The sequence below is a fragment of the Acanthochromis polyacanthus genome, chromosome 8 (genome assembly GCF_021347895.1).
Source record: "Acanthochromis polyacanthus isolate Apoly-LR-REF ecotype Palm Island chromosome 8, KAUST_Apoly_ChrSc, whole genome shotgun sequence".
Taxonomy (NCBI): Eukaryota; Metazoa; Chordata; class Actinopteri; family Pomacentridae; genus Acanthochromis; species Acanthochromis polyacanthus.
The window spans coordinates 32,879,373-32,906,434 of record NC_067120.1 but is presented as its reverse complement, the minus strand read 5'-3'; the positions used below and the strand labels follow the sequence as shown (position 1 = coordinate 32,906,434).

Here is a 27,062-nt window from a genome sequence, read left to right as displayed (position 1 = left end):
CTATTTATAAAATCTGCATTTTTAAGATTTTTGAATCATATCTGGTACTGTTGGATTCTTTAGTCTTGAATGCCCAACTCCGCTTCTTCTCTCTTTGTATCCGTGACAAATTCAAGGTTGTTGGTGTTAAAAAAAAATCATATATGTGTACTACATTTGATCTTGTTCGTCTATGTAAAGATTGAAGAAGATGCCTCAGTCCATGCCTGAGTACGCTCTGACCAGAAACTACTTGGATCTGATGGTGGAGCTGCCGTGGAGCAAATGCACCAAAGGTAAATGAAGCCACAAATGATGCTTTTAGTGTCCTGAACGCACCATCAGTTTGGTAGAAGCTCTCATAGAAGCACTAGTCCCTGCAGCAGGAGTTACTCCATTTCTCCAGTTGTCAAGCTGATACCGGCTGGTCAGAAATCAAGCTATTGGTGTGTTTTGAATGATCATTTGTCGTTACGTTAGTAGCTATAAAGCATCGGCTACTCTTAAACATTGTCTTTGCATTACGACCAAAATTTCACCATTATGTAAACCGACACCGCTTTTCCCATCTTCGTACTAAGCTGAACCTGAATATTTCAACATACTGAGTCACATGCACTGCTTTTGCATTGAAATCTGTCTGTTGGGGTTCTCAGTTTGTATACTATAATGATTAAAATTAAATATCTTGCATTGAAGAACTGGAAGTTCTGAAGTTATGCAAATGTAAATGTTAATTATAAAGTAGATCTGATTAAAAAAACAAACTTCTTTTTGGAGTCAAATTGTAGCAAACCCCCAAAGTCATGCAAAACCTTAGCTCGGAAATGACAGATAAACAGTTAAAATTGTATTTTTTCATGTTTTTATGAACAGTGTATTGGTTGACTAAATGTTATGTGTAAAGTGCCTCATGTTGTAATAAACACACAGTTGATTATCACTAGACTCTACACTTTAACTCATCTCTTCTGTTCTCAGTATGTTTAGGCTCAGTACACTACTTACAGTAAAGACAATGAATCTGTGCTACCATACCTAATGGAACTCTGTGCTCTTTTCTGGTATTTCCTGACCATTTAACAAGCAAAAAATGTCTATTAGGCCTGACTGAATTAAACCACATATGCCAAAACTAGTTAAAAAATACATTTAGTTTTATTCTCAATTCCTATAACTTTGTCACTGCTGATTTTCTTTGAGATAAAATCTCTTTCAGAGGCACGGAAAAATCTTCTGTGCAACAAAATACTCTGGACGACAAAGTCCAGCCCCAGCTGGTGAACATATTGAAGCATTTAGCAGCTAGAGAGGCAAATATTTCCCTCAGGAGTTGTTGCAAAGTACAGTGGTCCCTCGTCTATCACAGGGGTTAGGTTCAAGAACCCCCGCGATAGGCAAAAAGTAGCGAACTTATATTTATTTAATTATTTAGATGTATTTTAAGGCTTTTTAAACCCTTCCCACACTCTTATAACCCTTAACCTAAGCCTTAGAAGGCACAGAACGTTTGATCAACATCGTAGGGCTTGAAATAAACACAGTTTTTTACCAAAGTTTCACAAAAACACAACAGCAGAGTAAAACTATGCGCAGTGATGAGATGTTGATGTGAAATGGACAAGGCCAGACGCTGAAGGCATGCTATACACGGGAGACAGAGGAGACTGATGCTGCGATCACTGAGCCAATCGTTGCCCAGCGCTGTACGCTACGCATTTTATTTAGATTTAATGCTCTTTTAATATGTTTTAATTATCATTCCTTATATCATTGTTTTATATTGTTTTAAATTCTTAGGCTGGATCATGCTTTTTTATCGCGAAAATAATTAAAAGAATAATATAAAATGTATAAAAATCCCACAAAATACCGCGATATAGTAAAAAATCTGGTATACAAAATTAGATGCATACAATTTAAAAATCTACGATACAGTGAGACTGCAAGAAGTGAACCGCGATATGGCGAGGAACGACTATAAAACTAAAAACAGTGATTATTAAAATTCTGCTTCTTACATTTTCAGAACCACAACTCCGGATGAATGCTATTATTGCTTCACATGTGCTGGAGGTGTAAACTGGGAATAATTCACCAACGTGTTAATAGCAATAATGACTTTGTCAACTGTGAATGACGTGTTTGCAGTTTTTCCAGCTGCACTTAAGCAGCCAAAAATCAAATACTGATGCTTGAAAAACAGTAGTTTACCCCACTAATCCTGTACGATGTCAGGGTTTCTTAATGATCGATCATCATTTCAAACAGATCAGTTGTCTGAAGTCTCTCCTGTTTCAGTCATGTCTAAATGTGACCCAGATTGATTCATCCTTATGTTTGAAATATTCTTATTAATGTCAAAGTTGGGGGGATTGTGTGTCCTAGATGGACTGACACTCTGAGATGAGTCTGTCACCAGTGGATTTTGGTGTATTTCCTTTCTGCTGATACCTTCTTTTCTGTAGCTGCTGGTAACTGAAGCCCCACATGGCTGCAAACTCTTGTTTCCTTTTATCTGTTCTTTCTTTTTATGCTCTCAAATTGCAGTGCCTCTTCAAACCCTTCACTAATGCTTTCTGTTTTGTTTTGTTTTTTTCTTCTTTTTATCATCCATCTCGTCGACATTCACCCCACCCAACACCCTCACTCCTCAGACTGCTTGGACATCCGAGCTGCTCGAACTCTATTAGACAACGATCACTATGCCATGGACAAGCTGAAGAGACGTGTGCTGGAGTACCTGGCTGTCAGACAGCTCAAGACTTCACTCAAGGTGCTCCCTATAATCGCCTGAAGACAGAATTTAATGCAATGCATGGAGCAGTGTCTTTAATCTGCTGCTGTGTCTTTAGGGCCCCATTCTGTGCTTTGTGGGGCCTCCAGGAGTCGGTAAGACCAGTGTGGGACGCTCCATTGCCAGGACGCTGGGCAGAGAGTTTCACCGCATCGCTTTGGGAGGCGTCTGCGACCAGTCTGATATCAGAGGACACAGGTATGCTCGTAGGACTATAGGGGGAGGTCGTAACAGCAGATGGTTTAAGATCACAGTGTAGATTTTGGACAGCAGAGAGGAGATTCTCCATGCAGGGCTACACAGGTGTTTTCATGACAAACATCCATTTGTCTTGAAACGTGTCAAAAATGAGCATTTGAGGCAATTCATCACTGCAGAATTCATCTTCCAAGTGTGCGCTGCAATTTTATTTCAGGACACGGTTCAATTAAAAAAACCCGCGGAACGTTCAACAGCAGCATGAGTACATTGTTTGATGCGTTAAACTCGCTTTGCCTCCGTGGAGGTTTAGTGATCTCTGCTGCCGAGTGGATGAACAGCCCTCACAAGGCAGATGTTTAGACCACATTTCAACCATTTACAGTCACACTGAAAGAAAATGTTCTCTTTTGCTCCTTGACAGACTGCTGTTGGAGGAGATTAATGAACAGATTTTTTTCCAGTCTTCTTGTAGCAGTCCAACAAACTTGCGCAAGATGCACCGAAATTGCTGTGAAGGACCCGTTGGTATCCTTCCAGCACGCCTGCAAGTCCACCTGTGTTGAGTTTAAATGACTGATGATTGATAAACAAAAGCACCCATGAAGGTCCTGCAGACGTTCAGCATTCGGAAAACCTTTGACGTTCATTTATTTTCTAACGCAAAGATTGTTAGACCTCAAGGTTTAAGCATGAATGCTCTTTTATTTTAGTGGTGTGGGTTTTGTTTATCCCTGACAAATACTTGGACTTTTATGTGAGTTTGTCAGAAAGAATTAAATCATTAACGTTGAAACCTTAAACAGGCTTTGGCTTTGTTAAGCTGCAAAGCAAAGAGAGGTAATCGTTGATGTGTTTGTCTGGTAAAATGTTCTATATGTGTGTTTGACGTGTAATGTGAGAGCCATAAATGTGCAGAATTAGTTGTAGAAACTGAGCAGTACACAAAACAAATCAGGTACTGTTACAGGTCCCAGGAAAGAGGGTAGGTAGCTGGAAGTCTTAGATGTACAGACCATTTCTGACATGACATTGCTGCAGATGACTAAGGAAACACCATGAACAACATTAAAGCTACTTGCAGTTCCCTCTTGTGTCACGAAAGTCCATCTGTGTTGAGTTTAAATGACTCATGATTAATAAACAAAAGTGCCTGTGAAGGTCCTGCAGACAATCAACATTTGGAAAACCTTTAGCACTCATTTGTTTTGCAGAACAAATGTGCTTTGACCTCCATCTTTATGCACGATTGCTCTTTTTTTTAGTGGTGTGAGTTTTGTTTTTCCCTGACAAATACTTGGACTTTTATGTGAGTTTGTCAGAAAGAGTTAAATCGTTAATGTCGAAACCTTAAACAGACCTTGGCTTTGTTTAGCTGCAAAATCGAGAGCCAGTAATGTGTTTTTTGTGGTAAATGTGTGTAAGAACTGTGACCTGACAGCCGTGAAGTTGTAGAAATCGAGCAGGACTGTGGTGTGTATCACAAAAAACCCACAAAAAGCCAAGCAGACACTGATGCAAGTGGCAGGAATCAGGTCTGGTAGCTGAAAGCCCATGAAATACAAGCATTAACGGCATGACTTTGCAGCAGATGACAGCATTAGTAACATTAAAACCACCTGCAGGTCCAACTCATGTCAGCAGTGCTGCTCTGACTTGTAAAACATTGCAGAGTGGCATGATGTTAAATGACACTGAAACATTTCTAACTTTTATCTTTATTAGTTCCTGAGATACTGTCATTCAGATTTACCCTCAGTGTTTCAATGAATGTGCTGAAAGTTGGTTGACAAGCAGTTTTTTAAGCACGTTATCTTGGAAAGTACTTGATATATCAAGATAAGCTGTCACAAACATCTTTATAAATATCCATGTATGTATGTTGTTTAACTTCCATGACAAAGTAAGCAGAAAACTGTCAAAACACACCGAATACAGAACTTCTATTACAAGTTTCTAGTGTCGTGTTTGATTGACAAGTTGTGTATCAGAGCCTGTTGTGTGTGTGTGTGGTGAGGAGGCATCGAGGTTAAAGAGTTCATCTGAGATTACAGGGAGGATCTTGTTGTTTTTAAAGGAAGGCTAAACAGTGGAGACATGTTTCACAACTAGATGAGTAACATGTCTGACATACCAACAGCAGGAGGGCGAGAGATAAAGATGAAACTTGGATTTGATCTGGATTCATTTCAATTTTTTTTTGTTTCAGCATTGTAGTAATGTAGTGTATGACAAAAACTGAGAGAGACAGGTCTGTGACATATGTGTTTCTGCACTTTCCTGTTGCCATCAGTGGAACAAATTACTTGAGATGGTTCAAAATTGAGTGAAAACATGAACAGAGTACGTCAGCTTTTTAAATCTTTACCCATGTCTCCAGGCGTACATATGTGGGGAGCATGCCCGGCCGCATTATCAACGGTTTGAAGACGGTGGGCGTCAATAATCCCGTTTTCCTCCTGGACGAGGTGGATAAACTGGGAAAAAGCCTGCAAGGAGACCCTGCAGCTGCTCTGCTAGAGGTCAGTTGGTCTTCCTCTCTCAGATTTCTTGTAGAATTATATCAGATTGCTAGCCTAGCCGCGCTAGACCCATGTTCTGAAGACGCAAGGGTCTAGGACCGCTCGACAGGGAGGTAGGCGGGCTAAAAGGTTGTCTTTCAAATCACTCTGCAGCAATTGGGTAGGTATACAACCAATCAGTGCAACGAATAGGCTGACGTAGTTCCTAGAGCGCCGGCGGATTGTGGCTAAGTCCCATTAGCTTCCCAACCAGCGGGGCCAACTGGTATATTAAGGATTTGCCATATCCCGTCGGCATAAGTCCAAATACGTCTTTCTTCTCAATGAAACACTTCAGTGCCGTCCTTTGTTTATCTTTCAAGTTGAATTTTAGCTTCAAATCTTCAAGGGCTGTGGTCAAAGCCGAGTCGAAAGATAACTGTTTATTGTGCGCCGGTTGTTTCTGTCAGAATCGTCGCGCCTCTGTCGTCACTTCGTTACGCCCGCCTTCTGACTCTGCACTTCATGGTGATTCGTCCGGCCAGTTTTAGGAGAATCCAGCCTCGAGCCTTATGGAGGGTAACTAGACCCACCCTGGCAGAGAATTAAATTCGTTGCCGTGGGTTGTCTAGCGCTGCTAGGCTATCAGATTGCTTCACAGATTATGAATTCCATCAATAAAACCTTCACATTTGGGTGTTCTCACAGTCGCTTGCTTGTTCGACCTTAATGTGCATCCTCACCACATCTCCTTTTAATTGTTTTTGTGTGTTTTTTGTCTGTCTTGTTTAGGTTTCCAGCCAAATTAATTCATTTTGGTTAAGCACTAAACTGACACCATATCTTTTCTTAGGTCCTGGACCCAGAGCAGAACCACAGCTTCACCGACCATTACCTCAACGTGGCCTTCGACCTCTCCCAAGTGCTCTTCATTGCCACTGCAAACAACACAGCGACCATTCCCCCGGCCCTGCTGGACAGGATGGAGGTGCTGCAGGTACCAGGTGGGTTGTTCTGCTTTAAATGTCCCATACTGTGCTGGATTTTCAGCAAACTAATGAAAATTTGCATCGCTTGTAACTTTCTCTCCGAACAATCGTTTGTCAACATCGTCGGTCATCTGTGGTTTTGCGGTGCAGAGTAACTGTGGAAATGGCTCTGAAGTGACTGCTGGTTAAGATGTAGACTAAATGGGGTATATTTCAGTCTATATTTTGGACTTATTTTGTTGTCTGTTCAAACAGAAAAATGTATAAATGGAAATAAAAACGGGGAATTCAGCTTTATTAAAATGCATAATATATGAGCACAGAGAGCAGGAGAGAAGCTAACGAATGCAAACTGTGACTGAAATTAAGGCGCAACAGCCGACATGACGACACATTAACCCACCTCAGGTTCTTGTTTAGTGGGTTCAGATGCGTCTTAAAGTTTCCACCATCTCTGAATGTCCCTCAGGTTTGAGATCTTCACAGAGCTATGACCTGTGGCCATGCGATTAAAGCTAATGGCAATGTTAGCCACATTAGCGGCACAACATGCCAGCACTTAAAATTTTTGATTGTTGTGGTGATTTTAGCATCGATAATTAAAGTAATCCGCTAGATCTTGATGCTGAGAGTGCATGAAGACTCTTGTGTTCACTCTCAGTCATTTGGCGAGCTTTTCTCAGAGTTGAGTTAGCAAAAGCAGCTCAAGAAAGTGAATAAACCTGGTGGACTGAGGGGCAGCTGATTATTCTGAATGACAGACCTAAATTATACCATTTGAGGTAGATGACAATTGGTTCATTAGCTGGTTAGTACTTCAGTGAAACCCTGTCTGACTTGTAAAGCTGGGAGGCTATCGAGCTTGAAAGAGTCTTCATATTTTAACAGCTGGTACTTTACGCTTCCAAGTTTTTAACAACCAGAAAACACAATAGAAAATGGATTTTCTCCATGTCAGACCTCAAAGGAATCGTCTCCACAGTTTCCATTTGATGTTGAGGCCAAACTTTTGCTTTGGTAATAGCCCTAATTTCCAGCAGAGTGCATCTGCGTAACTGAATTTATGCTTCACAATCACTGGGAACAGATGTAACGAGGCTGCTTCCAACTCTTTATCCACTCACATTTTTTCTCAGCAGATGTGCAGTCACACCATTCATCACAGCAGTATTTATTCCCAATGCAGTCAGTCATATATTACCAATATTAGGACATTTGCCTACTAGATGTAAAGAGACAGTACTTACATAATCTGTCCTTTCTCACACTGCATTATATCACCGTAATTTGATGGTAAAGCAATGGGCTACCCCTCTAGAAATGTGACGGGATGTTAAACATTATCTTTTTTTTTTTATAAACTGTCCATTATTTCAGGCTACACCCAGGAGGAGAAGGTGGAGATCGCTCACCGCCACCTGATCCCAAACCAGCTGGAGCAGCATGGATTAACCCCTCAGCAGCTGCATATACCTCAGGACACCACACAGGATATAATCAGCAGGTAGTAACACAGAAATAAACAATGTGAGAAGAACTTAATTATCCAAGTGGAATGACACTTTTTGTTTGCAACAGTTGTTGAGTAAAAGAAGCTGACTTGGCTTTGTAGGAAGGTGACAGAATCCATCCATCAGCACTTCCTAATGCTCAGTGACTGGCATATTCTCTCTTATTTGTTTATTCTGTGCTACAAACTTTATTTATGCATGGCTACGTATGGACGTTTTCTTGGCAGAACTACGTTTGTGCAGGTTTTTCCAGACTCTTGGAATACTTATGTGATGATCTACAGCATATACCATCATAAAACTGTCAGTCTGGATGAGTTGTGCCATTCCATGTGTGCCTCCTTTTATCTAGGCGAATTTTATACAATGAGAAGTTGGGAAAAAAAAGACCCCGTTCAGTGGCTTATTGTCGAGATTTAACATAGATACTTTTGTTTAAAAGGTTTTTTTATTATAATATAAAAGCCAAAAAGCTGCATGCTAGATTCTGATTTTGTATCAACACTGGCAAGTGGAAAATAATTGAATGATTTATAGAGAGACTTGGAGAATCAGTGTCAAAAAGCATCGATTCTCTCATAATGCAGGCAAGCAAGACACTTAATGTTGGTCTGTCCTGTAGCTTATCACCCATCTGCCTTTTATATGCCTTCTCAATAAGCTCTTCTTATATTTTCTTCAACACTTGAAGCAAAGTGAATGTTTCTTGTATGACTGTGAGTATATAGAGATAAGTTAAGTAGATTTTCATACTGCTGCTGGAATAACCTCAGTCTGCTGCTGATAAATTGAATTCCATTCAGTGAATTTCCTTGTTTTTATGTGGACGATGCTACAGCGATGCCGCGACATTGAGGCTGTGAAGCAGAGTTTTTAGTGTGAGAGGAGTGAAGCAAAGAGCTTCAGCTCACATCTGAGGCTCACTAGGAATTCCACTTCTGGTCTTCAGAGGCTACTATTAAGTTGTCAAGTGGTTTGGCTGGTATTTGTTTTGAATGTTGACCAGCAGTAGTCAGGCAGCGTGACCTTCTGAGTAGAGAAGACGTCCTTCAACCGCACGGCTGTCACATTGGGCCTGCATCACTTCTAAACATCTTTGTCCAATTTTTTTGGACACTAACACTATTTTGATGGTAACGTTTGATGAACGCTCCACCAAACAGCCTGATCTGCCATGTGTACGAAGAAATGTGCAAACACGGAGAGGCTTCTGCTCTTTCCAGCATCTCGACAACGATCCAGTCCTGTTGCTGTAGTAGCAGCCTTGATGTTCATCCTGTGAGGGATACTTCCACTTTTTACTGGTTGGATCTTGTAGCAACCAATAACAATATACCTGTCAATAACGTAATCATTTTGGCCATTGCAAATATAATAAAGCCAATAGCGTAATAACTTATTTCCAAGAAACTGCAGTCCTGTTTATGTAGTATTACATTATGGGCTGCTGTTATTACCTTTTCAAAGACTTTCTTAATGCTAAGCCAATAATGTAATAACTTATTACATTATTGGCAAAATGTTATTTTGTTATTGGCTTAGAAAATTGGACTAATATTGGCAAGTTATTGTCAGTATTTCATTTAAAATGGCCAAAACGATTACTGTCTTTAAAATATAAAAAGCACAAAAGTGTGTGATAAGTTGGGTTTCAGAAAGATGGCAAAAATACAGAAAAACTAGGCTTGTCCTCACATACAGGCTGATGTGCCAATTCTGTAAAGGTTTTAATGTTTTTCAGTTAAAAAATAATCATTATCTTGGAAAGTATTTGATATGTCTAGATAGCATTTTAAATAAAACTGATTCTGATTCCTGAACAGCAATTTTGAAGCTCAATGTAGCCACTAATTAAAAAGCGAGCAAAAAGGCGGAGCTGAGGCAGGTCATGCAAAACTTTAAGACTTAATACAATTTAAACAAGTGAGTTATTTCAAAATGAATCCACTGTATAGTTGTCATGATCGAGCAAATCAGCCATAGACACCAAAACAGTTTTTGTACTAGGCCGTAAATAAGTTTAATTTTGCTGTAAAGTTGGGTATTTTAAAGGGGACATATTATGCAAATCTCACTGTGTGACAGTTTTCTTATAGTAGTGTGTGTTGCAGTAGCTCATTATGAGGTTCGAATTTGAAAACTGTCTGTTTCCTCCCTGCCTTGCTACACCACATTTTGTGAAAATGCCTGCTTATGATGAAATAAGCGGATTTAACTCCTCCCCCTTGACTTTTTTGTTCGGTTTGTCTTGCATCCTTTAGATACACTCGGGAGGCGGGTGTACGATCCCTGGAGAGGAAGATCGGTGCCATCTGCCGAGCCGTCGCAGTGAAGGTCGCTGAGGGTCACCGACTAACCAAAACCGAAACTTCAACTGAGATCCAGCAGCAGCAGGAGGGAGGTGAGAGGCTGATCCGTCGGTCTGTTTTCTTTTTTCTGTATCTGGCAGTGAGATCAGGCAGGTTGTTAAATCTGTCAGCACAGAACTGCATGTCTGCACATAGAACAGTAACTCTTTCCACACTGTCTAATAAAAACAAAGTTTTAAAGAGAATGGAATGTTCATGAAGGTTTTAGTGAGACTCAGACAATACTTTCAACTTTTATAAGGTAATTACTGTAAACAGGAATTTATTCCTACTAAACTGTACGTTGTAGTGTAAGACCAATATCTGCATTTCAAAGTACCGGTAAATGCAGGCGTCCACCTGAAAATATGGTTTTAGTAATCCAAGTGGACTCCATTCTTGGAAAGAAAACAATCACCAGATGACGTGAATAACCGTTTGGAAAGAATCATTGCAGAATAACTGTGTAGGTTTTGTAGGAGAGTGCATCAGATAATGCATCAAAATAGTTTTATAAAAGCTGACAATGTGTAACTCTGGCAAAGGAATCCAACAAAGCTTTTATCTACTCAGATCTGGATTTGCATTTGTGGTTCAGATTAGGGCTGCAACAACGAATCGATAATAATTGATTATTAAAAGCGTTGGCAACGAATTTCATTATTGATTCGTTGTGTCGCGTGATTCATACGTCACTTGCCATGTCGCAGAGCTAGTAGTTGAATAGAGTGAGGTGGAGGCAGAGCGGAGGGGGTGTTTTCAAAGGAAGAGTAAATTCATCATATGAAACAGGACTGCCACGGAGAAAACAGTTTCTCAAAACAAACAAAAAAAAAACATGCCACTTGTCCACTACATGCGATTTTCCCACACGACAACGCACGCATCTGAAAATCGCACGGATGGCGGACAGTCACGAGCAGGCCGCTACGTGGTCACGTGACCGCGCTTTCAGCTTTACAGTCCGACAGATGAGTCTGATAAACACAGCGGCTCGGCCGCAAACTTTCTGTATTATTTCGAAAACACTTAAGCGAAAAATATTTATGAAATCATTTGAAGGTGAATAAGCTGCAGCAGCTGATGCTGTCCTTGTTTTAGTTCACCAAAGGCTAGTTTAGATGTTTGAAGACAGTAGAAGTTGATTCTACTTTATGCAAATGAGCTGCAGGTAAACACACACATGACACAAGCGGTGTGTGTTATCTAGTGGACACACACTTTAAGTCACTACATTATCCTGCATTTGTTCCACTTTAAAGCGAGGAAATGTAACCTCAGTAGCCTATTTCTGTTAGCTCACCTTATGCTAGCTTTGCTTGTTAGCTGAGTAATAACAGTGATAGGGTGTGTGTGACTGTGAGAGATGCTTTTTATTTCACTTTAATCAGCTTAAGCATGATTTGGATATATATTATAAATAAACGTAACTTGCACACAGGAGTGGCAATAATTCAAAGATTGAGCCTCAAGTTTTAAGCTTTCTGACAAAGTCCGAGTGAAGACACTGGTCAAAGTAATGAGTCGTGGCGATGACAAGTAGAAGATGCTGCTGACAGATTCTCTGCTTTTGGTCAATATCATCCTTACTGTAGTCAAATTACATCCATGCATTAACTAAAGCTGCACAATTATGGACAATATTACAGTCAGGATTGTTTTGATCAATAATGAGATCACATTATTGCTATTATTATGAGTTATTTATTGGTTTTTGGGCCAAATAATTTTGCCACATTTCTGCTAATGTACACATCTTTCAGTCTTTTACTTTAAGGTAAGCCTTAAAATGATCTACACTTAAAACCAGTGCATGTCTAGAGGCAAAATCTAAATTAAATTGTCTCCTGCTGACCATCTGCTTATCAATAGACACTACAATTCACTGATGTTCCCTAAACGCCTCACATGCAGGCTACAGTGCAGCTCAGATAGCAGTGCAGCCAAAAAAGACTTTGAAAAGTGTGAAATAATGTGTGCTAATGTCAGATTTACCTAAATTGAAACTGAGTGACTTTACCTATGTTGAAGAAATGCCTCTCTTAGTCCTTTGAAGTTTGCTGTAGTTTTGTGTTTTATTGTTATTTCCAGTGATACGGTAGATTTACCAACACAGAGTATGGGTCTGCAAAGGTGAGTCGACCCAGAGCGTTTTCAGGGTGCACATTAATAGGAATGTCAGAGGACGGATCAAAGGGCAGGCAGGAGGCTGGGTGTAGCTACTAGGGTGAATAGTGGTTAATTTGCGTATTGGTTGTCAATGACAGAACAGAACAAAAGGGTAACTGAATCAAGAAGTCTGCTGAACATTTGCAAATAGCAAAGGTTTGACAACAAAAGATAAGAGGGTGGTCTGGCAGAGAGTAGCGCATAATAAAAGATCAAAGAAATGTGGATAACCATTGGAAATGGACTGACACGTGATGGTAAGTATCTGTAGAAAAAGATCTGGTGTTTTCTTCATCACCTACATGAGCTGTTTTCACTGAGCGGAGCATTTAAATTAATAATGTCACAGTTGATCACACTTAATTTATTTTGGAGGAAAAAACCTTTTGGTTGAGGCTGAATACATCCAGATTACACATGATAAATTAGACAATATGTAGTTCTAGTACATTAATGCTGGGCTGATTTAATTCTGTAAGTATCCAAGCTTCTAGTAAGGGATGTGAGGATTGTTAAACTAACACCTGTACAGATGTGTCAGCCTTGATAGTCTGAATATCAGACGGATCAATAATAAAAGCTGTTGTCCTGTATTTGACTATTAGTGATAGGGTATTTATGTAGTTTACGAGGGGCAGGTAAGTATTTTAAAAGGCTGACCTGTCCAGACTGTTGGCAAACTCATATATGCACTGGAAACAGTGTCTTTCTGTGCAAACTGAAGACTCGACAAGCCGTCTGCTCTGGGATACTTTCCATGTAAGGTGCAGTTCATTTCAAATGCGTCTAAATCATTCAGCTGTTAGTTCAGGTAGGAGGTCAGTGTTTTCCCATCATGCTTTGAGGCTTAGAAAACTACAGCCTACATCAGAGCGACATCAGAGCAAGTCTGATAAAGTCAGATAGAAAACTGAGCAGTACTGTGCAGGCATCACTGGTGATGAGTTCTGCAAAGATCAGGCTCACCTTGAATTAAATCTAAAATAACAAGCCATAAAAATCCCCAAAAAGTGGGCCTGTAATGAATCAGCTCAGACAAAACACGTCAAAATTATAATTTTACAAAGGAAAAATACACAATAACTTTCCAGATGCACATTCTTAAGTTTCAAATCAGATTAAAACAGCTTTAACTGATCAAATGTTTTACAAAATAAAGACAAAAACACTGGACTGAATTGGACAATAGACCCAGAAATGATGGGTCCAACATCACCAGCAATTAAGACACTAAAGCAGGGCTGGCTAAAAGAGTAGACTGCCAATCACAGAGTAAAAACCTCTGTGGGTTTGTGCCATATCAGACCAACAACTGTGTGGCTCCAGGTGTAATTTGAAATTTGTTAACTAAACCAGACTCTGCACTGGTTTAAATCAGCTTCAAGCAAATATTCAACAAAGCAGTTTAGTGAATGTTGGTTTATAAAGTCACATTATTCTGACTGATGTGTGAGATTTGCCTTCAGGTTGTGTTCTGTCACATAATGCCAGTTGAAAACAATATTTACTGTCAGCTGCAGGATGTCTGTGGTCTCCTTCAAAGTACAACGTGAAGCCATTCAGCAGCCAGCTGGTGTTTATTGGAAAATAAACCCTGTCCAGAGCTCATTTCTACACAGTCTCCTGCTGGTTTGATTTGGATATTAGTCACACTGAGTTGCAGGATTTCCAGGAGATTAAAATGCATCTCCAGGTTTTTCTTATTAGGCAGCAGATTAGCTGAAACATTTGTTAGACCACAGACTAAAACTGCAGCAGTTGAATCCCACCACAGCGAGCTAGAAACACGCAACTAAAATTAGACTGAAATTAGTCACAGTGGTTTAATGAGAGACGCAAGAAGCGGAAAACAGAAGGAAGAAAAATGGAGGATAAACAGAAGGTCTCAGCATTTGTTTTGTGTACGATAAAGGCCTCTGTGTTGCCAGGTAACAGACGCCACCAACACAACCATATGCATGCAAAAGATGTGTGTTCTTCTGCATGTATTTTATGCTTTTTTCAAAAGGTGTTTTTGTAGCCTGTTTGGTCTTTGCATAATGTTAGTGTTAACTAGGAATGGCTAACACTACTTTCACTGATACTGCTTACTGATCCAGTGCTTTAACATTGTTTTTTATCGACACATTTTCATTGCTTTTTTTTTGTTTATTTTGTTTTTTTAAGAGAAAAAAAAGCAACAAAAAGAATGAAGAACAGAACAAGATTGTTTACATACAGTATTAAAATTAAAATGCAATATTTACTGCTGTTCAAAAGTTTGGGGTCACCCAGGCAACTGCATGTTCTCCATGAAAACTCACACTTTTATTCATGTGCTAACATAACTGCACGAGGGTTTTCTAATCATCAGTTAGCCTTTCAAGACCATTAGCTAACACAATGTAGCATTAGAACACAGGAGTGATGGTTGCTGGAAATGTTCCTCTGTACCCCTATGGAGGTATTTCATTAAAAATCAGCCATTTTGGACACCCAGATAGCTCAACTTGTTTAGCAGGGAGCTATAGTCCCTGATGCAGCAGCCTGGGTTTGATTCCAGCTCATGGCCTTTTGTTGCAGGTCTTCCCCCCCATCCTTCTACCTACTTTCCTGTCTGCCTCTCTACTAAACACTATCAAATGAAGCTAAAAATGGCCAAAAAATAATCCAGCCATTTCCACCTAGAATAGTTATTTATGACGTTATCAATGTCTAGACTGTATTTCTGATTAATTGAATGTTCATTGAACGAAAAAGGTTTTTCTTTCCGGAAATGACGACATTTCTAAGTGACCCCAAACGTTTGAACAGTGGTGTATATAGACACTAATGTTGTGTTGGTACAATGATCAGATCACTATGGACACTGTCAAAGGTTTTACTCATAAAATGAAATGATATGTATTGTGCTTTATTAAACCATCAAACATGTCAGAATTAAAAGCTCCACCTTGAACAGATTTTACGTAAATGTCAGAACATTGGGCTGATAATTCCTCTTTCACTCTTGGCATTTGAGTTGAACATTAATGCAGGACTTTGACAGTATATTTACTGCGAGATATTAGAGGTTTAGTGAATAAAACAGTTGAAGTTCTTCTTCTGCTTTTAACACCAAAATTCAATTGGAAAAACCATGAAAATAAAGTCAGAGTTTTTCTGCTGCTTCCAATCACTAAATCCTGCAGCTCTGTGCCATTAAAAGAGAAACTAAATGACACAAATGAAGCAAAAAATTACAAAAGCGAAAGACAAAACAGCAAAAAATAACACAAGAAAGACAAAAAACACAAAACGGCAAAAGTGACACACAAAACAATGAATAATGTGAAACCCAAAATGACATATATAAGACAAAAAACACAAGCAAGACAAAAAGGAAACACAAAACAACAAAAACATGAGACAAATGACAAAAGTCAGACAAAAAACAACAAGAACAAGACAAAATATTACAAAAATGAGACCCAAAATGACAAAAGAACACTGAACAATCAAGTATTTTAATTTACGATCAAGACAACTTGTCGAGGTCTGGAAATAATTTCAAATTTATACTTTTACAAATTTACAAATTGCAGTTAGTGTCCTCCCGTGGGCCACATGTTTGACACCCCTGCTCTCAGGTCTTACTTCCACAGTTTTCTCTCTAAAAAGTCTGCAGATGTTTGCAGGATGCAGTGTGTTTATGTTCACTTTCAGTAATGAGATTATTCCCACAATCTGCAGTCACCTGATTAAAGCTGCTGTCCGGAGTTTCCGTTTGTTTTCAATCTATGTATCATTGTTTAACAAAGCTTAAATGTGTTAGTCTAGTTCGATACTATAATATAAAGTTAGTATAACGCGATATGAAAATTTATTCCTGAGCTCCGCCTTCCTCTCATAGACCCCCATGTTATTCCAAAAAGCGCCGGTTGCTGCCGACCAATCAAGTTTGAGCTTCAGCTTTGTCATGCTGTCAATCAACGGTTACGCGCACAGCAAGCAAGCCCATGCAGAGGTGGGCGAGCTACGCACTACGCAACCGCGCGCACATTTGTTTTGCATGTGGAGGAGAGAGCATCAGGGATCAGCAACTTCCAGAAAAGTTACCAATCCCACGGCTTGTCAGGCCAAGAGACTGCAGGACGTTTTTTGGCTCGCTCCCCGACCACGGCCTCCATAGCCCGCCTGACGGCTTCGTTTAGATGCCCGACCTCTGGAGGAAGATGTTGGGGCGTCTGGGACATACTCTTCGTCAGAGGAGTCATGCAATTCTGAACTCTAGATAGAAATAAATAAACAATGTAACACATATACACGCGTAAATGCACTAAGTTTGATAAACAACGTCATCGAGAGGGATACACGAGTGTAATCACATATTGAAACTTTACTCGTTCGTCCTAGCAGATTCATGTTATTTTGGTATTAGGACAAGTTAGACTCAATACAGCATTCTAACGTAATTCCTTTATTATTTACTAAATGTACTAAATGTAGAAGAGGGGAAAACAGCAAAACAGGCAAGATGCTGCAGCACTCCGGGCACTCCTCTCATGTACTGCACGCGTGCACAAATAAAGGGGCGAAATCAGAGGGAGGGGGTGGGACCACCAGTGTTTTGGGAGACGCTGCGATTCAAACTCCGGACAGCAGCTTTAATGAAAACATGGATGGAAATGAGAGAGGTTCTTGCTTTAATCTGGTTTTTAGCCGTCTGACTCCTCCCGTATGGCCTCTCAGTAACAACATGAATTTGTACCTGCTTAAACAGATGTTGTGATGATGTTTGTGTGTTTCCAGACAAGGCGGCGCCCCCGGAGATGCCCATAGTGATCGACCACGTCGCCCTCAAAGACATCCTGGGCCCTCCGCTGTTTGAAATGGAGGTGAGCAAAGAGAGGAAGAGTCTGGGTGGAGCTCACATTCAGAGCAGCCTCTCTGGAGAATTAGCTTTGTACACGGTGTAGCGAGGCGCCAAAGAAGCAGTAAATTACAGGAACACATGCAGGACGACTGCCTGAATTTGCAGGGCCTCAGAGATTTCTATCAGAGCTCATGAATAAAAAGGAAGCCTGCTGTTCATAAAGTCTGAATGGCTGAAAGCACAGTAGGGGAACGCAGGTGTCACCAGTCAGAATGATGTGAAGAAACATTGTGTTTTTTCTGATATCTTCCCTACTTCATCGCTCTGTAATCCATTCTCCCTCTGAACTTGTTTTACCAATGCGTGTTCTCTCCCTCTGTTCATCTGTCCAGGTCAGGTTGACCTTGTTTTTCACATCCAGTGCCAAATTTGTGATATTACAAAACCTCCTCCCTGGAGTCTCTCTGTGATTGTTCCTCCAAACGCAGCATTACACATGTTTTTCTTTGTGCGTGTTGGAAGGTGTCCGAGCGGCTCACCCTGCCCGGCGTCGCTCTGGGCCTGGCCTGGACGCCGCTCGGCGGGGAGATCATGTTCGTGGAGGCCAGTCGGACGGAGGGGGAAGGTCAGCTCACTCTGACGGGTCAGCTGGGAGACGTTATGAAGGAATCCGCTCATTTGGCCATCAGCTGGCTGAGAGCGAACGCTAAAACCTATCAGCTCACCAACAGTGAGTTCACATCCAGATGTGCATATATCTTCATTCTGTGCGTGATCTTCCATAACTCATATGAACTGTGGGAGCTTCTAGATAATATTATAACCCTCTGAACCCAAAAGCATTTTCTGGCAGTTTTTTTTAATGCTCTGGTCACATTTTCCATGTGTGTCCTGCAGCTCTATGGAAACAGCACAACCATGGCTAGAAGTAGAGAGAATTAAAGAGTTATTATGCCATAAATCATCAAAAAGAACCAAAAAAATGTCTTTGATTAATTAATCTACAGAAATTTGAAAAACCTGGACTCAACATGGACAAGTGCCACTAATACTGCAAAAAAAAAACTGTGATTCTACCTACTATAGATATTTTACTACTTGCATTTGTTCACACTTGTCTCCTATCTGTTCTGTGCAAACACTGCCTGCAGTTCAGCCGAATAGTTTCTGAATTTTTGTCACGTGACCTTTGATTGCAGCACAGTCACTAAGAGCTTCTGGGTTGTGCCAAGAAGCGCATAATTTTTTTAGTTTTTGCAAAATGTGGTTAGCACAAATTATGTTGTTTTTTTTTGCACATTTTTAAACAAAATGTGTTTTGTTTGTTTTTGAAAGTTTATTTTGAACATTTCAACACAAAAAGAAAGCAACAAAAGACAATGAATAAGTTGTTTAAAAAGGAGTGGGAAGAAGTCAAAGCTTATCTAATCCCACCCCTTCTGCTCATACAGCGACTGTAAATCTACTCATTCTGCTTCTTCAGAATGCTGCCATTTATAAACAATAATACATACATAGCAGAAAAACAGTAGTGATCTCCAAACTTTTTTGCACCATCAACCAGTTTCAAGCAAGACAGTTTTCTGTGGACCAGTCATCCCACACAAAACAGATAATAATCATTCTTTGTTTTTATTTAAAAAGTGTCCTACACAAATACAATTACTTTTTATTGCTAAATATGTATTTGCTTCTTACTTACTCCTGTCTCAGCCTCTCCCGCTTTTTAAAGAAGTTCTCCAGAGATGTTTGTGTTTTTTTATTTTTGGCTGGAATAAGTGATTTTGACAAGATAGCACCTTGTGTGAAAGCACAGTTTACAGATGAGTAGTTCAAGGAACTTCATAAAGTTCAAAGCACAGTAATTCTTTCAGTTTTTACAATTTCTGGCTCTGAAAAATAGCATCATTTTGGCTGTATTTTTTAAAAAAATAACTTGCCAGTCAGTTTTGGAGTTCAGAGGGTTAGAGATAAGATCAGATAGGCTTTATTGATCCCTCACTGGGGAAAGACATTTTTCATTCTCTCTACTTCTAATCCTGGTTGTTCTGTTTCCATAGAGGTGCAGGATTTTACACTGAAGTAAAAATGAGCCTACAGTGAGTAAAAATGGGACTGGAGTGAAATAAAATGACACATAAAGTCCTTTGGGTTCAGAGGTTTCAGGTGTAATATTCTTCAGCAGGAAACAAATGTGACATGGAAGAAGACAAGAAATAGGAAAGTACAATAAGACTAATAACTAAGCTGTAATAAAGACTCTGAAGTGTACATTTGTGTGTTTGATCAGTGGTCGGGGGTCGGGATCCTTTAGAGGGAACAGACATCCACCTCCATTTCCCTGCCGGAGCCGTCACCAAGGACGGTCCCTCTGCCGGCGTTACCATAGTAACCTGCCTGGCTTCCTTGTTTAGCGGCCGACTGGTCAGATCAGACGTCGCCATGACAGGAGAGATCACACTGAGAGGACTGGTGCTGCCGGTGAGTTCCACTTAAAAATGTCCTTATTTGTGAAAGAAACGCATTTTTTGAAGTGAAGATAACATTAAATTCATCAGAAATACAGTCTAGACATTGTTAATGTGGTAAATGATTATTCAATCTGGAAATGGCTGATTTTTAATGGAAAACATGAAATGTCCTGGGTGACCCCAAACTGCCCAGCTCCTTTGTGTGATAACCGTCCTAATCCAGCTAATTGTTTAACTTATTATCATTTTTACTATTTATTTTATTTGACTGCTCTGCCTCGTCTCCTCATGTTTTACTTGATCATCTCTGTGTTTGCACGTTTTGACCCTGTTCTTAATGGTGCTACATAACCAGAGTATTATTATGCTATATTATTACTCCGCCAAGAAACGAGGTGGAGTTATGTGATGATCGACGTATGTTTGTCTGTCTGTCTGTCTGTTAGCAACATTACTCAAAAACGGACCAAAGGATTTGTAAGAAATTTTCCGGGAAGGTCAGAAATGACACAAGGACCAACTGAGTCGATTTTGGCCGACTGCGTCTTTCTGTCCTCTGCAGGTCGGTGGGATCAAGGACAAGGTTCTGGCGGCTCACCGGGCCGGAGTGAAGAGAGTCATCCTCCCGAAACGCAACGAGAAGGACCTGGAGGAGCTTCCGGCCAACGTCCGAGCCGACCTGGACTTCGTCATGGCCTCGAACCTGGACGAGGTCCTGAACGCCTCCTTCGATGGCGGGTTTCCAGGGACGAGCAGCTCACATTCACACCCTCAGCTCAGCAGCAAACTGTAGCGAAAACACACAGCGGTGGAAACATAAAGTTCAGACAGTGTTAACAGGTAGCGCTAACGAGAGAGAGAGGATATGGTCTTTAGGCTTGGACATGTTTGACCTTGTATGCAGAGGCAGGGATACTCAGTCTTTACCTTAAGGTCCTTAAGGTTTACATTTTCAAAATTTAACAGCTAATCTGAGCTAAAGAAGCTATTATTTAGCATCGAATGACTACATGTTATATGAAGCAACAGCAGCCTGTTTAATGATGCATATTAACACTACACAGCCACTTACAGCTCATGTCGATCACACACTGTGGCCTTTTTTGTGCAGTTTTTTTCTGCACTTTTCTTACACGTATAAACTGTATTCGCAGCGCTGAAGCATCCTCTGGTAATGTGGAGGTGAGTTAATTGATTCTGCAGAGCATCACTGAAGGATTTAGCCTGAAAAACTGAATAATTAAAAGGGTTTGTGTACGTGAAGATGGATGAGATTGAATTCAGATTTCAGCTAGTTAGCGGATGTTCAGCTAATTTCTGTAACTTACAGATTTTCGAATCATTTATTTGTGCAACTTTTAGACAGCTAGCTAGTTTGGCAACATGTTTCTTACAGCGTCTAACACCTTCAATTCAAGAAGTCTAGATCAACTTTCTTTAACCAAGTCTGTTAATTTACGCAGAATCTAACATAATGGTCAAATGAGGAGCTCAAAAATTGTCACAATGCAGTAAAAGGTGATCAGACGCACGAGAGATTTAACTGTATAATGTAATTAATTAAATTATTAAGATGGAATTGCACTTGTAAGGCTTTTTAGTTCACTTTGAACCTGCGATCGCTTGATAAAATAAACCTATTTTAGTCTAACATGCATTTTCATCGTCCCATTTCTTTTATTTTGACTTCGCACACACATTTAATGTTTTAGTTCTGCTGAGATCAGAGGAAACAAAAAAATGAAAACATGAAGAAGATGATTAAGTAGCAGAACTTTTTGTCGAATGAGCTTGTTGGCTAAAATGCTAAAATTTAATACAGTGATGCTACATCAGTTAGCAGTAGAATAAACACAAGTAAGACAACTTTCTTAAGAATAATGTGCACGGGCGGATCCAGATACATTTTTTTTGGGGGGGGCGGCACAGGAGGGTACCAAAAGGTTGTAAGAAAAAAATGAAAGCTGCAACCGACCTCTCGCTTTCACAAAGTATTTTTCATGTGTTTTTTTTTTGGCTCTTTAACCCAATAGGAAAGCTGTATATGACCTTTTCATTTTGGACTGTTAAGAGTCAAATTATGATGGACTTGTTTCCTTGTTTATGTGAATTACAGCATCATCAGCTGCAGCATCTGCCTGTTATGTAAAACTGGTAAGCTCAACGACAGCATCCTGAGGGCAATTAAGTGACTAATATTGTCTAAGAACTGCACTATTTACATCCCTGTCAATTTCCACTTCTTAGAATGTTTACTGACAGTTATCACACCTAAAAAAAAGAAACAATATTCTGTACTTTTAGCAACTAGTTCTCAGCTGTAAACCAGAAAAATCATATGGTTCTGTGTACTAATCAAAATGAGTACTACCCAATACACAGTGAACAACAACAATCTGAACCTTTGATCTGTGGTAAAATAATCTGAAATGTTCTGTGCAGTAATGTAAATTTTAAAATACAGTAAGTCGCACTCTATTCATTTATTTGTATAGGGTATTTATTTGAACTAGTAAGTTTACAAAACTTACTCTTTCGAATAAATAGCTGCCTAACCCCCTGGAAACCAGTGTTTGTCCTGTTTTTGTGTTGCTCCTTGGCGACCTGAGACAGCCAGTTGTAATGTTTTTTGAGCAACACACCACCCTATGACGTTTTTACAGTGAAGGTTCTACTATGGAGCCAGTTTGACATGTTCAGGTGTTCTTTTTGTGAAAATTCAGAGATTTCAGGGTTCAGAAGGTGGTTTTCAACTTTCTTTGTTAAATTTACTTCACTAAGCCAGCCCTCTGGACTTCCAGTAAGCTGTGTTCCTATTGGCTGTCCAGGTGGCTGCTTGGTGTTATCACAGACATATATACGTAGACGCCTCGTTGACTGAACACTAGAGCAGCTCAGTGTCTTCCTGCTTTATGTCTGCAGTCAAACATTTCCTCTGCTTCTCTTCACTAAACAGGGTTTGGTTCCAATGCTGTAGTTTGTTCTTCAGGCATTGACTTGCAGCTTCCAGCAGTAAAATCCTCTTTAATGTGTTTCTTGGTGTGTTTTAGGGCTTTGTACTGGATAGTTGTCTTGGTAAATGTGGTTCTTTAGCCACAGTTAGCACATGGTGCTAATGTGTGCTGTGATTAGTGGATTTGGTGGAGCTGAGTTGTGTCTTTATCTTTGCTGTAGGGAGTCTTTAGAGATTTTTGGTCAGACACATTCTGTATTCTTGTTTGTGAACCAACGCTGGTTGTCCAGAAGATAAGAGTTCCCGTCCTGCTTCTCTGTTTAAAGAGGTTCTCTGGTAGGCTGCAGGAGACTTTAGCGTTTGGGTTGTGCTAGTTTGGTTTTTGTACAGTTTCATTTGGACGACTATCTTGAGGCTATCTATGTGGTTTAGTGAGGTTTTCTGTAATAGTTCTACAAAGCAACCTGCAGCAGAAGAGACTTTGAGAGCTTTTAGGAAGTTCTGGAGACCAGACTTTGAGCAGCAGAAACATTTGTCAGCAGTTTGAGCAGGAGAAGGTGAGCTTCAGAGTAGAAATGAGAAGGAAACCTTCTTGACCCATGTGGTGAGGTCCTGTACCAAGAGTTTGATTAGATTGTGAAGAGTCTGTGGTTCTTTGGTCTGAAAGCACAAGAAGAGTCGACTCATTAAAGGAGAAAACGGGAGATATTGTTGGTTCTTCTGGCGCTGTGCAGTTTCCTGAGAAAGAACATCAAATTTCTATATTAAATGATTTACTGTGTGAGCCCAAGAAGACTTCAATAAACTCCCTCCATCCCCCTGACACAACATATTTTATTACCATGTTATTTTTTAAAAAAAAATATGTTTGAGTTTTTATTAGTTTTTTTTTCTCTTTGCTTGTGTAGTTTTGTCATCTGTGTGAAAGGTGCTAAACAAACAAAGTTGAACTGATAAACTAAATAACTGACTAACTCATGATTGTGACAACAGAAGTATTTTTTATTGTGATTTAAGGGTTTGTTTGATTTTTAAAGTTGGGGTTAAAATCTTGACTGAAAATAAAGATTAAAGAAATACAATTTAAAAAGCCATTAGATCAAAAGAAAAAAACATTTAATACAATAAAACTTTTAAAAAGAAAATTCAACATTAAATACAATTAAATTATATTAAACAGACAAAATATTCAATTAGATAATTAAATAAGATATGAAACATAATGATGAAATGAAACACTTTTTTTCAACAAAAATATTAAACATTAAAGATGAAATATTTTAGATAATCAAACATTTATCTACTCTGGGATTGCTGCCGGCTCGCCTGGGTCTTGTGGGCTCTCGGGCCCGCTTCTGGCCTTCACGGAGGTCAGAGGTCATAGTTGCATGATCACAGTCACAATTGCACCGTACTCTGCATGTGGACATAGCAACCATGTTGTCTTGTGGGGTGTTAAGTTTGCCATGGTGCCAAAACATCAAAAGACATGTTTCCTCAGTTTGTTTGCTTCACATAGATGATCTGAATAATTACTAGCTGTGTTTCCTAACAAAACCCGTAGGATGCGTTCCGGTGTGTCTTTGTTAAGGTGTACTCGCTTGTTGTCTGTTGTGTCGGTTTCAATTGAAAGATAATTGTATTCTTGCACTCTTCCTTTTCTCTTCACTATCCCCCTTTGTTGTTGTTTTCTTTTTTCTTTTTTTTTCTTCCTCTCTTCTCGTTTCTCTCTTCCTGCCTTTCCCCTGTCAGGTCCGGCAAACTTATGTATATTTAACTAATCAACAAGTATTCAAACTAAATAAATTACTGTACAGTATCAAGGGGAGTCTTATACTTATAAACTCCCCTTGGAAAAGCAAACTTGTATGGCACAATGCAGCAGCCAGATCCCCATTCTGCCTGCTCTGTTGCCGGACAGGACAAAAAAAAGAAAAAAAAAAAAGATAATCAAACAAGAAGAATATTAAACATTTTAAAAATACAAAACATTTAATTAGCTTATTAAACCTTTAAAAAGACAGAACATTTAATTAAAAAATTTAATAATAGTAATGTGTTACTGTTTAATTCCGTGCCTCCTCCGTGCCCCCACGGAAGATCCGCCACTATTGCTATGGATCAAGATTTATACTTATTTATAAAGAAAAGTTAATAAGAGTTTGGCTTCAGCAGCAGCTCATGGAGGAAGTTCAGGTTAGCTGCATTTAAAACGCTCAAATGACTCAGTTTGTGCTAAATATCAGACGAACCTGACTTCACAGGTGTTATGGACATATATTTACAGTTCATTTACTCATATTTAGCGAATATATCACCATTTTCATGACTTAACAGCCTCATTTCGCTGAAAACCAAGAGAGAAAAAGACGCTTCTAGTCGTGACAGAACCCGCCTGAGAATTATCGTATTTTAAGGTTTTCTTCAGTTTTCTAGCAATTTAATGTACGTTATTGACAAATATACTCGCGCAAAACAAAAATAAACGGATAATAGTAAATTCGGTGCACTTTATTTTATGAAATGAGCTAAAAAAAAAATCCATGGTTCACAGCTAATTATAGCCCGTTTCCAGCAGAAGTTAGCATCTGCGCACAAAAGTGAAGACTTCAGTGTAAAATTATTCAAGGAAAAATCGTTTAATTAAGCTGATATTCAAACTCATATATTCCTGTCAGGTATTTGACTTGCTTTGTTTGTTGATGACCTGCAGCTGTTTGGTGGGAGGAAGTGAGGAAACCTCTCAGCTGTGCAGAATTTATAATGACAAAATGACGAAACTCTGCAGCTACACATTCATTCAGTTGAAGCAGGACAAGTCTTATATGTTACATGTCTTTGTATCTGCCTTCTACTTGTACTTCCATGTATTATTCAGCTCCATTCTTGTGCTTTTATCCAATATTTTATCCAGCCTGGATTCTGCTCACTGAAGAAAACTTTAATGAACCATAAAGATGAACAGAATAAAACACTTTGTTAATAAAAGCACTAAACACCTCCATGAACATCTTAAATCATCAGAGGCCTTCTGTTAAATTAATTCTGATTTGCCCAAGACTTTTTTGTTATTAATATTTAAAAACTATAGATATTTAAAATGGTATTTGTATAATTTTAGGTTTATACTTTCCAGGATAAAACATTCTGAAAAACTACTTGATGATACACTTTGAAATTAATTCAAGTTTGAGTCTGTTTGAACAACAATATCTCGGCAACCCTCAAAGATAAAAGCTTGACATGTTCTCTCATGTTTTTCATCATGTCATTGATTTAGAGAAATGCACTATTGGGCAAATAAGTCTGAATATAGATAAAAACAAATATAGAAAAAAGATTTACTTTAATATATGTAATGTCTGCTACAATCACATCTTGTGACCAGCAGGGGGCGATAATTACCTCCAGGAGGAAGCAGGTCTGAGGTTCTGCAGGAGGATCTTCTGGTATTTTGTCTGCACATGTAAGTAAATTAAATCAATAACATGACTTGTTTTCATACAGGCGAATTAAAATAGTTTATAATAATAATACATTTTATTTGTATAGTGCTTTCTAGAACACTCAGATACTTTACATATAAAATCAGCAAACATGTTTAAATGTTATACAAAAATCAGTTGTGATATTTGTCTTGTGTGAAAGTACGTAAACATGACTTTGTTACAGTAATAGGAGTAAAACTTCCATCCCATGTAAAATTAATAACTGATACATGATAATACTCAGTAATTGTGTGTTTCTGGAGTTTCTGATACAAAACAGTTCGACCTATAGCACTCAGCAAAATACAAAGTTTTAGGTTTTTACAGTGGCGTTTTTTGTTTTGGTTTGTTTCTTTACAGATATTCCCTGTTTCATTTTTCTTTCAGTCACCTAAACTGCATTTGTGTGGCCAAAATCCTAATATGCATGGAAAAAAGCAGATTGAAATCAGTTCAATAGTGTAATTTATGGTCAAAAGCCTTAAAAACTACAAAAAAAGCTAATTATTATTTGGAGAAGTTCAGATATTTGTTTTTTGGGGTTTTTTTTCCAGATTTTATAAGGTTTCACTAGAAATTTGCTAGTTTTCAAACCTCTCTCTGTATATGTATGTATGTGTGTATATATATATATATATATATATATATATATATACATATAATGATTTGAGTAAAAATAGTGTAATTTTTGAGAGCTGATACTGATACAGAAGAAAACCAGTAAATATATTTGGATCTGACATATATTTGATGTAAAAAAAAAAAGTCTTTGGTGCCGAAATTTTGAACTATACAAACTGCAAAACTTTCAAAATCTTTCTTCG

The 27,062-nt window shown here is 39.0% G+C and overlaps 1 protein-coding gene across 1 annotated transcript in view; it reads left to right on the top strand.

Moving 5' to 3' along the window:
* lonp2 (lon peptidase 2, peroxisomal) overlaps positions 1–21,454 on the top strand; it is a 30,022-nt gene extending 8,568 nt beyond the window's left edge. Inside the window, exons 7-17 of the mRNA XM_051952194.1 lie at positions 181–275; positions 2,637–2,755; positions 2,835–2,974; positions 5,355–5,496; positions 6,329–6,479; positions 7,842–7,968; positions 10,237–10,376; positions 17,263–17,348; positions 17,849–18,056; positions 19,617–19,807; positions 20,360–21,454. Coding sequence (XP_051808154.1) covers positions 181–275; positions 2,637–2,755; positions 2,835–2,974; positions 5,355–5,496; positions 6,329–6,479; positions 7,842–7,968; positions 10,237–10,376; positions 17,263–17,348; positions 17,849–18,056; positions 19,617–19,807; positions 20,360–20,590 — 1,630 coding nt within the window. The 3' untranslated portion in view covers positions 20,591–21,454. The remainder of the gene's footprint in view (positions 1–180; positions 276–2,636; positions 2,756–2,834; positions 2,975–5,354; positions 5,497–6,328; positions 6,480–7,841; positions 7,969–10,236; positions 10,377–17,262; positions 17,349–17,848; positions 18,057–19,616; positions 19,808–20,359) is intronic.
* The last annotated feature ends 5,608 nt before the right edge of the window (positions 21,455–27,062 follow it).